General features: G+C 37.5%; 3 protein-coding genes across 3 annotated transcripts; 2 read left to right on the forward strand and 1 right to left on the reverse strand.

The window, feature by feature from the left end:
* Window positions 1-70: 70 nt before the first annotated feature.
* PCOAH_00039310 (Uncharacterized protein) lies at window positions 71-2,035 on the forward strand (the record flags this gene model as incomplete). The annotated part of the gene is made up of 1 exon (XM_020060722.1): window positions 71-2,035. One exon carries the CDS (start codon window positions 71-73, stop codon window positions 2,033-2,035), a length of 1,965 nt encoding a protein of 654 aa, XP_019916177.1.
* A 278-nt stretch (window positions 2,036-2,313) lies between these two features.
* PCOAH_00039320 (Serine/threonine protein kinase) lies at window positions 2,314-11,219 on the reverse strand (the record flags this gene model as incomplete). The annotated part of the gene is made up of 4 exons (XM_020060723.1): window positions 2,314-2,385; window positions 2,542-3,018; window positions 3,215-9,675; window positions 10,112-11,219. 4 exons carry the CDS (start codon window positions 11,217-11,219, stop codon window positions 2,314-2,316), a joined length of 8,118 nt encoding a protein of 2,705 aa, XP_019916093.1.
* A 1,974-nt stretch (window positions 11,220-13,193) lies between these two features.
* Window positions 13,194-14,461, forward strand: PCOAH_00039330 (Uncharacterized protein; the record flags this gene model as incomplete). The annotated part of the gene is made up of 3 exons (XM_020060724.1): window positions 13,194-13,880; window positions 14,052-14,147; window positions 14,354-14,461. 3 exons carry the CDS (start codon window positions 13,857-13,859, stop codon window positions 14,459-14,461), a joined length of 228 nt encoding a protein of 75 aa, XP_019916847.1.
* Window positions 14,462-14,730: the final 269 nt, after the last annotated feature.

Raw genomic sequence — 14,730 nt, forward strand, 5'->3', positions numbered from 1 at the left:
ATTAAGACACCGCTGTTGCGTGTGGCCTGTTTCCTTCTCCCCTAAACTTCACATCCAAAATAAAAAAAAAATGAATTCGTCGAACACGAACGGAGAGAAGAACCTGCTGATATACGACAAGTCCACCAAAGTGGGATGCATCTACTTTATAGGCATCAGCAGCAACTTCTATCGGGGCAAAGTGATTCTTAAAAAAAACTGCATAAGTGACAGAATAGTGAGATACACAAACCTAAGCGAAAATTTGTTGTTAATAAAAAATGGAAATTATAATTTTAAACAAACAGCAATATTAATTAAAGGGATAACCATGTTTCTGCACAGGCAGCTGGAGGTGTTACTAACTGATTTCTACGCCATGTATAAGAAATGCTTATTCAGTAGCCTGAATGAATGTAGGCTCCAAAATGGTATATTAAAAAGGTCCAGGGCGAACAGAAGGCACAGGGCAAAGAAGAATGTGCTATCTTTGCAGGATGGGGAAGCAACTTATGGCAACAACTACATGGGGGACCAGGATGACGGCACTTTTCGAAGGAAAAGGGCCAACTACCTAAACAAAAACAGAAACATAGCAGACATAAATGATCTAATGCTGAAAGAAAGCAACGAACTGTATGAGAACGACTACCATTTTGAAAATGAAGACATCCCAAATGATGAAAATGTGATATATCATGATATGCTAACTAACACCTCTTCCTTCGATTGCTCTAAATTTAATAACTTGTACACAATTAACAATGGGGTGCGAAATATTAACACAAAGGAAAGTAGTGGAGATGCAAACATGCAAAGTAACTTAAACGGCACAGCGTTCTTAAAATATAATGTGTTAGACATTAAAAGGCACACAAGTGCAGAAAGAAATAACTACTCCAATGATAGTTTAGTTATGAGTAAAACTCTGAACAAAAAGAACTTCTCCTTCAGTGTCCTGAACAGTAGCCTCCTATTTAGTGGGAATATTCCGCATGGGAAGGTATCCAATAATTTGGGTAGTATCAACAACCATGGGGGCGGTAACAACCTTAGTAAGGACAATAACAAAGGAAGGGGAAACTACCCCCAGGAGGAAGAAAGGAAGAACAAACGAATTTTTGCGCAAATCGATAAGGACACCATTCTGAGGGATAACATCTGGGAAGAGAACAAAATGAACAAAATGAACAAAAGGCAAAAATCAGATAATCAATTTAGTACCCATTTGAAAGGGGGGAGTTACGTTTTTCTTCTTCTATACAATGATGTGAAAAATGGTCCAAGTGAGAATTCAATATCCTCCTCTTTCCATTCGTATGAACAAGCAAAAAATTTCATCAACTTTGACACAAGGAAGGATGTTTACAACTTATTCGGTAATGACCTGATACAAAATGAAAAAATCAACATGCAGCCAAACAACTTTAAGTTACTTCAGACCAAATCGACGGTATCCTCCATAAACGAAAGGAAAAATAAACACAAGAATCACTTAAACTTTGAGCAGTTACGGGCAAACTTTAATGATGAATATTTTTTAAAAACTGAGTTTCAGCAAAACCATGGCGGGAAAAGATACTCCAATGGCTCCTTCGGTAATAGCTACGATCAAGTGGATTACAACTTCGACCAAATGGATGACAACTTTGACAGGATGAGTGGCTTCGCCCGGAAAAATTATGAACACAGAAAATCGCATCCAAACGGAGAACATAAAAACAAAAGTGAGAAAGACTGCAAAGATGTATACAACTTCAGTGATACTTTGAAAGACTCCCTCAGTGTCCCATCCAGCAAACTTGTGAGTAGGAGATCCTTCACCTCTTCCGAATATAAATATAACGAAGAATTAATTAAACTGAAAAATTATTTGCACAAAATAAGTGCAAAGTGTTCCAATGTTATAGAATTCGATCGCATATTTCCTGTGAAAAAAATGTCCGACAAGAACATCTCCATCATATTTTACAACTTGCTCGTACTGGCCTCAAATGCAGAAGTGGACGTGACTCAGAATTATCCTGACAGTAAAATTCTCATACAAGTATGTTGAGTAGGGGGGCCAATTATAAAAAAAGGGAAGGTTCCTATGTTAATCGGCAATTGGAACGCAGGAAATGATGTATGAATAATGAGAACAAAGGGGTAATCTGTTAAATGAATACAGAAAGTTCCAACATGCGATACATGCACGTAGAAAGTTAATTACACATAAAGTGGGCATATAGGGGGGGACGACCCTCCTAGACGACATGGGTATATACGCCCAAGGGAAACACCCCTGAATGTACAAACGGGTGTAACCGTCCATGCGATAATTTTTGATGATGCCTAACTAACTATGGTGTGCTTTATTCTGCTTAAAACAGCACGGATTTTTCTTCTCAGGAAAAAGTTCATGACCTAATGGGGAAAAAAAGAGGGGGGGAAGAAAAGTGAAAAATGTGAGAAATATGTATTCACACAGGTGGCATGGGGACGCCTTCACATGCGTCCGTTGGGGAACAAATGCGCCATCATCTGCGCATTGTATTTTTCTGCCAAAAAGCCTGTGATTACATTTTTAACAAAAAAAACGGGTTCCGTAAACGTTCCGTTAACGTTGCTAAGAACTTCCTCAACATCGTAGAAGCAGTTTCGTTCAGGCATGTTACATTTCTGACGTAATATTTCGTAAAACTTTGCATTCATGGTAACCGAAAATGATTTGTTTCCTTTTTTTAACTCAGTGGGGATGTTGACATAGTAACTTAGCTCTCTTAAAAATACATGCCGAAATTTGTCCTCAATTTCGGGGATAGATGACAAAACATGTTTTTGTAAATTTGACTGCTCATTCTTGCTCACTTCCTGGTCATTAAAGTAGTATATTATTTTGTTAAACGTATTCTTCGACATTCTGTACATAATGTTTTTATTTACAAATTCTAATATGAAGGAGACGTACATTCCTTGGTTTGCTTCGTCCCCATACAGGGTCACATTTTTCCCCTTTAACTGTTTTAGGCAGTCGGTGAATGGGGGAAGGGGGGTCATCTGCAAGGGGGAATAGACAGGCATATATATAAATATAAATATGTATACTCACACTGGGGGTGCCCATTCTAACATATCCAAATTGGATAATCCCAAAAAACACACATAACAAAAAGGAATGAAGAAAATGTCCACTCAAAGGATTCATAGGAGAAGGATAGCATATTCATAAATAGAAGATGTATCTTAAAAGTACCTCTTCCAGAGGGTTAACCAAACTTTGGAGGTCTGGAAATATACCGCCAATTTCATGCCTTAAAAAAAAGGTCACCTTCAAATTGTATAACTTAATTGCGGATGCTATAAGCTCGGGGGAGTAACGCCTTGACTGGTGATCTTTCAATATATCATAAAAGAGAAATTTCATGAGACCTTCATCATTTTTGTATAGAACATGTTTGACTCCCTTTTCTGTGGTTATGCTTAAGACCATCCCGAATTGTGATCTGTGGTTACTACAAGATAAAAAGTTGCATTTATTTTTAATATCGAACGGTCCTTGCTCCACCAACCATTGTATAATTAAATTCATAAAATCGGCCAAGGTGTACAATTCCTTTTCATAACGTTGCAAATTCATCACATTGGAAATGATGTTAAAATTTATCGTTTTTGTACTATACTGGAAATTGCCATTTTTTAACTGCTTCCTTTTATTTATATATTTGTACTCCGAAGGAATGGCTATCTGATCGAACGCATTTGTCACATTACTGTCATGGAAAAAATTGATGACCTTTTTGTGTAAGAAATGCAGGCACTCTACGGTTGCGTAGTGGTAGGCACCATCCTTATCGATTGTCTTTATGACATTTTTTTTCCTTTGCAGAAAGGACGACTCGTTTGGGGAGAGCACAACTGGGGGGACATCATGCCTGTGTTCATCATTCGGGGGGCCAACATTTGTAATTTCCTCTTGTGCGTGTTCACCAGTTGTAGGTTCACTGTGTTGGGGTTCCACATATGTGGACTCATCAGTTGTCTGTTTAAGAACTGTGGTTTCATCGTGTTGGTGTTCCCCATTTATTCGTTCCGCGTCTGTCCGTTCCAGTTCTACCTGTTCTCCGTTTCCGGTTCGCTCCACCCCATCCGAATACACTCCAGCCGACGGTTCCAAAACGAATTCCGACTTCCTCCCATTAGTGCCCTTCCTTCTCTCACGAACGGAATTACAAAGAGTTACCAGGCTCAACAAGACGGAATTTTTCCCCCTATTGTTGTAATAATTGAGGGCGGCCTTAATAATGTAAGAGGGCTCCATCAGGTCAACATTGTACAAAGCGGAGATGACTCTATTGAGGGAAGTTTCTTTGATCAGATTCCCTGTGACGTTATTGTAAAAAAAGGTGTTCTGTTCACTCACCGCAAGGCAGTTGAAAATCCCCCGTCTGTTCTTTCCTCCTACATTGCTGTACGTGACATTTTTGTCAAGTTGCGACTTATAATTTTTGTGTATAAAATAAATTAGATCCTTCAAACTTATTTCCTTTGATCTAAGCAAAGATATATTAAAGGATAAATAAAAATATTTTGATGACCCCAGTCCCACTTTAATATTCATCATTTCGCTTTTGTCCGAACTTGTAATGTTTGGCGAATATATAGGTGCCACTTTACTTAGCCTTTTCGAGCAAGCTATGAGTGTACTTCTATCTATTAAGTGTAAACTATTTCGAAGGACAACATCTAGGTGGATATTGCTCGGTTTGAAATTGCGCCAGGAGAGGAGATCATTTGGGTTGTTTTCCATCTCAAAACTGTTTGGAATAATTTCCCTCAGCAAAGTACCCACGGGTTTGTGCAAATCTATCATTTGCTTTCCACTTATATTTCCCTGTGGTAAGTTGCTTCTTCTGCTTCTAACATGCAGATGAGTATAGTTGACGCACTTACACTTATTTTTCATCCCCCAAAAGGTGTTATTTAGAAGAACGGCCAAATTTATGTTCATATCTTTGATTACAAATTTGTCTATTTTTATGACGAATGAATTTATAAGAGGGACATTGTGTTCATACAGGTCGAGATAATTTGACTTGTCCATTTTTACTGGCGCCAATTCGATCACGTCTATATCCCTGTGCAGTTCTTTTCTCTTCATATAGTGTAAAAAATTGTCGGCAGTTTTGAAGTCAATTTTGCTAAGGCTTTGTTTTATGTACCTCCTCATCAGATTAGTTACCCCATTAGTGTCTATATTATACACAGTTTTGTTCACGGCGTAGAAATTTATGAATATGCTCGTGTATTGATTCCCCTCGTGGTAATTATCATAGAGGTACTGAGCCAAGAGTAAGTTACTGAATTCATTAAAGTGTGCCCTCTCCATGCATCTCTTCACAACTGTTTCGAAAGTATCACTATTATCCTCCTTGAGGGGGAAATTCTGCAATTCGTATAGTTTAAATTCGTATGATAATCTCTCGTGGAGGCTAAAGTAGCCATAAAAGAGCAAAGCTTTTAGAAGAACCATCTTTCTAACGCTGTACCATTTGTCATATATTCGCTCGTTCAATATTACTTTACAATCTGGACTGGAAAAACCTTGTAAAATGGACATTAAATTTTTCACATTATCGTCTTTGTCTTCCAAATAGGTTAACTTCTCCTTGTTAAGTAGGTACATGTCAAATAGGTCCGCCCTATAAGCCTCACGTTCGATAGACAGCGTCTTCATGGCAGTCCCTACAAGTCCATTTTTAAAATGGTAACATGCGTTAATATAATTCTTCCTATTGTGCGCATCTAGGGAGGAGTAATCCACTTCGTGTTGGAAATATTTACCGAATGGTATTTTGTAAATATTTTCCTTATCACTTTTTTTCCCTTTCCAGAACTTCCTATTTGTTTCGCTGGAACTTTCCCCAAAGTCGTGCTTGGAAATGCTTGAAAAGTAGGATTTCCTCCTTTGGACTGTTTTACCCCCGCTAGTAAACTTGCCGCTACCATCACTAGTACCCTCGCTGCTACCATCAGTGCTACCCTCACTGCTACCATCGCTACTACCATCGTTCTTATCATCGTTATGTTCTCTTGCCCGTGTAGATGCTCCTCTACGCTTTATCACTATGGGAAATTGATAAAATGAAAAACCTTCCTTCTCGTCACTAGATGAAGATTCTCCCATGAACATATCAAAGGAGTAGGAGTCCCTTAGAAAGTGCGTGTCGCCTTCCTTTTCTGTGTTCGATGCATGAGTATAACGAAAAAAACAGGTGTCCAAGTCGTTGTGCTGTTCTTCTGTTTTCATTTTGGACGAGTTGTTGCTCAATCCGGATAAATTTTTCCCTTCCGCTTTCGTAAAAAGAGCATGCAAGTTGTCTTCCTCCTCGTAATTAATAAATTTAAATTTGTCGTTAAACCATTTGTAGACACTTTTTTCGGAAAGTCTTCTCTCTAGTTCTTGCACACTAACCTTCAAGTAGGATCTAAATTTAAATATACTTAGTCTTTTCCGTAAAAATGGATTAACCGATTTGATCCATAGCAACACCATGGGGTTCCTCTTAATGAGACTGAGGATGTATTTATCCGTAGGATAGGTTAACTTCCTTTCCACCTTTTGCAAGACAAAATTTTTTTTGGTAAAAATAGTAGCTAAACTCAATCCCATGGCAAAAGCATCACTTTTTAAATTATACGCGATTGTATTGAAGTACGATTTTAATTTTTCTGGAGCTGCGTAAATTGCACTTCCTTTGAAATTTCCATAACCGCCCTCCTCCACAGTGTCGTTAAATGTACTTAGAGTGACCTTTACATGCTTATCATCCTCTTCGCTCTCCTGAATGAAGAAGTTGTCTGCCTTGATGTTCCCATGGACCAGACCTACAGCGTGCAAATAGAACAGTCTAGACGTTACGTTAAGAAAAAAATCATACTTAACGTTGTAATCATCTTCCATCATTGTATTATTACTCATGGCAAATTTAACTGCATCCTTTCCGTTTATCATTCTATATTTGAACGCATAGTGGTGTACACTTCTGCTCACATTTTTTAAGGCTCTACTGAAAATTGTCCTATTTATTTCGTTTTCATTTTTTCTTATTATCCCTGTGGGGATATCCCAATTCATAATTTCCAAGGCACACTCGGAGAGTAGCGCAAGTAGTTTGTCACTGAGGAAGTTTAAGTGAGCCACATTGAACGTATCTCTGGTGTAAAAATATTTAACATTTTTGTAATCCTTGCAAGGACTACTATCCGAATTTAGCAAATAGTGAATAATCAACAGATACGACTTAAGTTCATTCTCAAAGTTGTCACTATTTTTGTCATTAAAAAAGAGTTTTATGGCCGAAAAATGAGGATAAAAATCTGCACTCAAGGTTACCCCATTTTGATCACTAGACAGAATGGTCAATTCCTTATCTCTTCCAAATTTAAATTTATTCAAAACTGTGAAATAGTTTTTTCGTACCATATTGTAATATAACTCTTTGTATAATCTGGATCTAAGTACGCATAGAATGTTATCTCCATATAGCCAGTCCAGAATGAACATATTTTGTGCCCCCTCTTGGAGCAATCCCACAATTATTCTACTTGGGTGTCTTCTTAATATCTCTTCATATATTGGGAAATTTTCATGCTGTTCATAAATTTTGTCTTTTAAATTTTCATCGACGTTTTCTCCTACAAGTATGTTATCAGTGTCGGTGTAATTGCCTGCGAACCTTTTGCTGCTTTGCCGTAAGGAGGAAAATCGATGGTATAAACTAGAAGAATCTTCATTAGAATCATCACTTGAGCTTCGCTCCACGGAAGATTTATCAGAATCGTCTTTATCGTAATTGTCACTGTTGAGAAACTTATCCGATAGGAGTGTCTTATCATGAAATATTTTATGCAAAAATGGGATTAACGAATCGTATTTGTGTTCTTCATATAGTTTACTCATATCTTCTGTTTTTTTGTCGGAGGGGTCCTCATAAATTTTGTGGGATACCACTTCCTCCACTTGAGTTTCCATTTTTTTTTCAAAGGATTCTTCTTCCTTGTTTTCAAAATGCTCTTCCGTTTTTTTTTCAAAATAGTCCTCCCCATTTTTGTCGTACTTTTTTTCATTTGATTCTTCCGGATTTTGGTCGGAATATTCATTTGATTTTCTTTCCAACTGTTCCCCAATGTCTTCGCCATATTTTCTGTCAAAGGTGTTTTGGGTGGCCGGCTCCGCTGTTTGCGCAGGAATGGGCTCCTGTACTAGAAAGAAAGGATATGCTGTAGGAGGATGCTCTTCTGGTGTGGACGCATATCCCGACATGGCTGCTTGATCTGTTGCTACATTGGAGACCCCCTCCACAGACAATTCCTTGGGCTTCGGCTGATCATTTTCGTGCTGCATGGTTGGAACGGGCTGTATTGGCTGATCAGTGGTTGGTTCTTTAGAGTGTTTCTTCGGTTCCTCCATTGAGGGAGATTCTTTTTTTGCTTGGTCTTCCACTGGAGGGACGTTTTCCTCCGATATGTTGGTTGCCTTCACTTTTTGAGTGTCCTCTTTGGATGGTTTTTTCGAGGGCACGATTTCGTTATCCGGTGTGAAACTGGAAAATATGGGATTCCTATTCGTGTTCTTACTTTGTTGTGACACCTTCGAATTTTGGCGCTTATCAGAAGTTTTATGAGAACTATCGCTGGTAGACGCATCTTCCTCATCACCGTAAATGATATTTTTTATTTTCATCACGTATCCAAAGACACTGCCAAGATAGGAACTACCGGTGTCACTTGTGCTTGGCTCATTCTTAGCACCTTTTTTTCCCTTCGCATCTTTTACGTTACCATTTTTATGTGTCACGTCATTTCCTCTCTTGTCTGTCTGGGCATTCATGTTAGAGTCCCTATTGTTAGCACCTTGTTTATTACCAGGGGGGTATAAAGGTGCATTTGAAGGATCATGAGCATTTTTCTCCTTGCCCCCTTCTTTTTCAGGACCTTTACTTCCCATGTGGTTCGAATTCATGTCAGCACCGTAGGCGAAATTGCCTTCTTTACTTCCGCCTTCCATCCCGTTGTTGCTATTATATCCTGGAATATTTCCAGAACTCCCCTTTCCAACGTTCTCATTATGTAGAGTTGTCTTTAGCTCAAAAAAGGAGAAATTATTATCGTTACGAATGATCTTTGTGGGGATACCCTGGCTTACCTTCTTGTGTGGTACATCACTATCCGTTTCCCCCTTCCCACTATCCAAGTGTGCATAACTACTTTGTACCCTCTCGAAGAAACTATAATTTTGAGGGGTGTAAAAATTGACCCCATATAACCCATTATCAAAATTGTCGTACTGTTTGGACATATAAAAAGAGGGGTAAAAGAATTTATACTTATGACTATCGATAAAGTAGCTAGATAACCAGGCGTAAATAAAATCATATTTTATTATACCCTTATTTTGGAGCTCCAAGTGTACAGGGTTATACTTATTTAAGTAGAAGTATTTATCATGTTCGTTTAGGAATGCATTACTATCCATCATAATTTCTATTTCAAAGTTTTTACTTAGAAGGGTGATCTCTTTGGAATGTTTAGCATCGTAGGTGAATATTCCGTTGTTACTGGTCTCAAAAATGATCACGTCGGTGGTTTCTTCCGATTCGATTATGTTGTCTCGTATCAAATTGTACACCATGAATCGGTCTTCTACCTTCTTAACTGCAGTGGGATGGGAAAAAGAACATTTTGTCTTCTTGAATGTGGACTTACAGATGCATGCACTGGTGTATATGCTCATACAACTGCGAACTCGGGGTCGGTTCTCATCGCGCGTGGGAAAAGTAGAGACGGTTATCGGAGGGGAGTCATTCAACGGGTGGATATCTCACATGACACACATTATTGCATCCTTTTGTTAATCCTAAGTTTATGCAAATTTTGCACAAAAAGGAGTAACTCCTAAGTGCACTTTAGAGCGACTTTTGGGTCGCTTTACCCAAATCGCAGTGCACACTCTCCCCAAAAGAAGGGAAGAAATACTTTAACAAAGATCGCACATGCAATGATGATGCACTATATCTACGTTAAGGGATAATCCCCCACGCGAAACATTCCGAAGCATCTCAAATATGCCCCATTTAGAAGCTATACTTACAGTCTTTCTCAAGGCTACACAGTATCTTATGACTATTTTTGACTCTCCTGTGGGATACATACTTCATTCTGTCGAAAGGACCTAAACTGTTCAGAAGATCCTCCTCTAGAATGGAAGCATCCTTAACATTTGGATTGCCATCCTTTGCATCTACACTGCTCATAAAATTGGGATCCACAGAACTGTAATTGATCTGCTGGAGGTATTTCCTCTTGGCACTCTGAAATGTATCCAAGTTGTAAAAAAGATTATCATGTGTTATGTTTACCCTTTTTTTCAGTGCCTTTCTTAATGCTTCAAACCGCTTGAGTTCCTCAGCGCTAAATGAAATGGTTCCATAGGATGTTTCCATTATGGGACTACACCTTACGGATATATTATAATAATTTTTTTGTAGAAGCTTCATCGAAGCATTGAACCATTTTTCTGTTTGGTTAACATGGTTCGTTAGGGAATTTTTTACCAAAGCAAAGGTCGTAACATAAATTACTTTGTCTTTGTAAAATTGGAACTTTGCCTCATATAACTCTTTCAGATTCTTATTATCATCACCATCATTATCGTAGAACGATCTGACGTAGATCAATTTCAATTTTCCCTTCACATGGGAAAATCTTTTAATATCATCGATGGAGGTATGTACTATTGGTATTCTTTTATTTTTCACCTTTTCATCTTCCTTTTTCTGGTCATCTTGGTGTTTTTCTTTATCCTGTATGTTTCTAATTGCTTCCGCCAGAGCGTTTGAAAAAAAGTTGGAGATGGTTTCATTTAGCTGGCTTATGTTCATTATTTTGTTGGCACTGCTGATGATAGAGATGTCGCTTCCAGCAGCACTACCGTCAGTAGTAGCGGTAGTGCTGCTCGTATTATCCCCTTCAGCGTTTGTAACAGACCCATTCACGTTTTCTCTCCCCCCACCACCGCTATTCGTGTCTCCCCTGTATTCATCGCCGTTGTTAAAATTTGCATTTTGAGAACCTTTTATTTTTAACGAATATATAAAAAAGGAAAAATCACGGGCTTCCCTTTTTACATACTTATTCAAAACAGAAATGATTACTTTAAAGATAAAAATTTTCTTCATAAAAGAAGTAAATTTCATCATGGGTAAGTGCAATTGGCACTAAACCACGCCTTCCTACAATAGTGTAAAATTTTTTTTTTTTTTCGCTTCTAAGTATGTGTCACCCTCATTGCGCTAACCGTGGGGGCGCGCCAGCGGAAACACTAATGTTGTTAAAAAGTGTGTCTACATGTGTACATAGACAATTTCCCGCACATTTTCACATTTGCATAAATCTAAGCAGAAAGAGTGTACTTTCTGTGGTATGCATACCATTACGATGCAGCAAAAAAAATGACTACCCGTTGATAAATCTTTTACTTTTAACTACAACGTTTGTATTTTTTTTTCTTTTATTCTGCATAATTTACCCAACCAACGTTTTAATGATGCGCACGGAAGAACAAAAAATATATTCCATTTTTTCAAAGAAAGGACTGTATCTGTCGCTAATTCGTGTAGATGGAAATATTTACACATATCGTAATGAGGTCTACATTTGTATGATTTTTTTTTATTTTTATTTTTACGTGCACAGAATTGCACTCTCCAATTGTATACTTTTATAGGAGAGGTATTCCATTGTATTTTTTTTTTTTTTTTTTTTTTCCAAACGAGTGGTACATTTTTGTTTTCTCTTTAATCCTTTTCTCGCTTATACGTATTAAAGCAAGATGTTACAATTTTGAAGTAAAAAATATATCGCAATTTGTTATTTACTTCTTCCTATACATACAGTGCCGTAATTGCATCCTTTAACAGGGGTTGCGTTGCCAGAAAAAGTCATTTTTTTATAAAGAATCAAAATTGGAAAGAAAAGAATACAACCGTCAGAGTTCCAAAACACATGGACGATAATGACTACATTATCCATCTATAGTGTATCCAACATTTTGCAAAAATAATGAAATGTCAGAAAAAGATGGAGCGCTTTTCGAACGTTCCTGTTTGCTTGCGAGCGTGTTCTACATTCATTTATATGCCCACTTTGACGCATGAAGGAGAACAGAAGACTTACGCTATGCATGGTTAATAAGGAAAAATGTAATGTCGATTTATTACCCCTTTATATTCTACAATGTCGTTGAAAAATTACTCACTAAAATTGTCCACTTTTCGCATACATTATGTATAGTACGTGATACGTAAGAAGCAGAAAAAGTTAGCTCATCCGTATTGCTCTACACCAAAAAGGGACTTACTAACTGAAGGTGTTGCTCTGAAGTTTTCTAAACATTAGAGTGGTGATCATACCAGCATACTTTATTCTCAACGCCCCCAATTTACCTTTCACCTTTTTTACACTTTCCCCTATTTAGCAAATAATGTCTTGTAAAATTTCAGGATGAGGAAGGGGAAAAAAAAAAATGTTAACACAACTGATTAAGAATGAATAAGCTTGGGGGCGTACGAAACCGTGGTGGAGATGACCATTTCAACTTTTTACATGTGTGTCCCGTTGATGTCTCAAAATGGCTACCCCCTTAAGCTTAGTGGAAAAATAAAATTCATCCCAGGAGGTGCGTCATGACCTATTTTTATTCTTTTACAATATTGTTCCCTTTCTAGACTCGTTCTTTACACTTCCAAAAATGTCAATGGGATGTTGCTTTGCCCTATGCGTAAATCGCACGTAATGTTTTCCTTGCACGGGTGCGCGATTTCAAGGTTAAATGATACGCATACGTATGTGCATGTGGGGCTACTTTTCTGCTGCCTTTGTAAAAGCCATTTTCGACCCCTTTAAATTTGTTAACAAAATACTTAATCATGAAAATGTGAAAAAATTAAATTGGCGAAGAAATGCAAAAAAAGGAGAGTGCGAAAGATGCGGAAAAATATATCCTACGATTTGGCAATGATAAAGAATTAACGATTCGGAACTTTGCGCATTGTTGCATGTAACGTTTTACGAACTGTTTTTTTTTTCTGTTCAGCATTTTGTTTCTATTCATATTTTTTTACTTTTTCCTTTTTTCTTTTTTCGGATATTCGCAATTTAAAATTTTCATTTTTCCTCCTTGCGATTGTGCATACATTTGCTCTTACTTCTGTGTCGATTTGCGTACTTAACTCATTTTGTACATAATCATTTTTTTTTTTTATCATGCTGATGTAACCATTATATGAAGCATTTCTTCGATTTCACCATTTAATCATTAGTTAAGTTGCTGCATACTGTACAACAAATTATTCGTTCAAATGCATTTATCTTTTTTCCGCCGCCTTAACGAGAAGAAACATTCTCCTCATTATTTCCTTTTGTGATGTTATTATTTCTGTTCTGTTCTCCACTTGTATAACGCAATTACCATGCACATGCAATGAATACGTCGAACGTGTATATGTACAACTAAATCATTAAAAATTCATTTGATATGTTTAAGAATATGAAGCAAAAGGAAACGTCCATTTTTTGAAACAAGTTTGACCTTTATTAAAAATTCCCCAGGATATTTTTTTATGTGCACAACGCTAAGTATGAAATAAGAAAAACAGTCCACGATATGGACATGTACATATGCATATCAGTACAGGCATCCGCTAGGGCATACTTATGAACGTACAAAGATACACCTGTGTGCACCTTCTTCGCGAGTGTGCTAATTCTGCGAAATTGATGTTTTATTTTTTTTCTTAATCCAAAGGGAACAAGTACACCTTACTAGGAGTAGCAAAATGGGAAAAGGAAGCAACGCTTGTGTACGTTTTGAAAAAAGCATATAAAAAGAAAAAAAAAACTGCGCAGCGTACACACCATTTCGCACCTACCGGCGGGCGTGTAAGCATATATATTTGCATAAACATATCTACCTATTTGCATACATAACTGTATATACCTTCCCACGCATGCACCCCGTAATTTATTAACAGAAAAGGAACCAAGCAAGGGAGAGGAAGAATGTGGAAGTGAAAGCGGGAAAGTCTCAGCTCAAAGCGAACAAAGACGCTCTAAACGTGATTTGCAAAGTAAGTCGGCGTAGCGAAGTGCGCACCGTAGCTTCCTGTCTATGTGTAATTGCGGGTTGTCTACCTAAGCGAAAACTTCATTTCGTACCCGCGTGGGGCGAAAGTTCCAATTTTGCTAAGTGAAGAAACCCACGTACCTATGTGAATCTATTTAATACTCAAAAAATGACGTGGCCTTTTCATGAAATTCTTGTCCTTCCCCCTAGGTGTGTTATACTGTATTTATGCAGACACAGAGCATTGCACAGCTAGCCGAACATGCCCAGAATAAACACAATAAGGATGTGAAGGAGTGCTTTCCTGATAAATTTTAAAATTCGTAATGGGCACAGATTATACTTCCTTCAAATGCACATTTCGATCGTCCAGCAATTCACCACATTCCATTCCTACGTTGTTCCTTTATTTTATTTTATTTTTTTACGTAACTTATATTTTATAATTAAACCCATTATGAAATAAAAAAAGTTTAATATTTTTAAAAAAATTTTAAAGTAAAAAAATGGAACAAAAAATTGGTCGCAAAAGTCACGACAGGATCAAACAGTATGGCAGTGGATCGGCCGAAAAGTAAGCAGAATGC

The sequence above is a fragment of the Plasmodium coatneyi genome, chromosome 12 (genome assembly GCF_001680005.1).
Source record: "Plasmodium coatneyi strain Hackeri chromosome 12, complete sequence".
NCBI classification, from domain to species: Eukaryota; Apicomplexa; class Aconoidasida; order Haemosporida; family Plasmodiidae; genus Plasmodium; species Plasmodium coatneyi.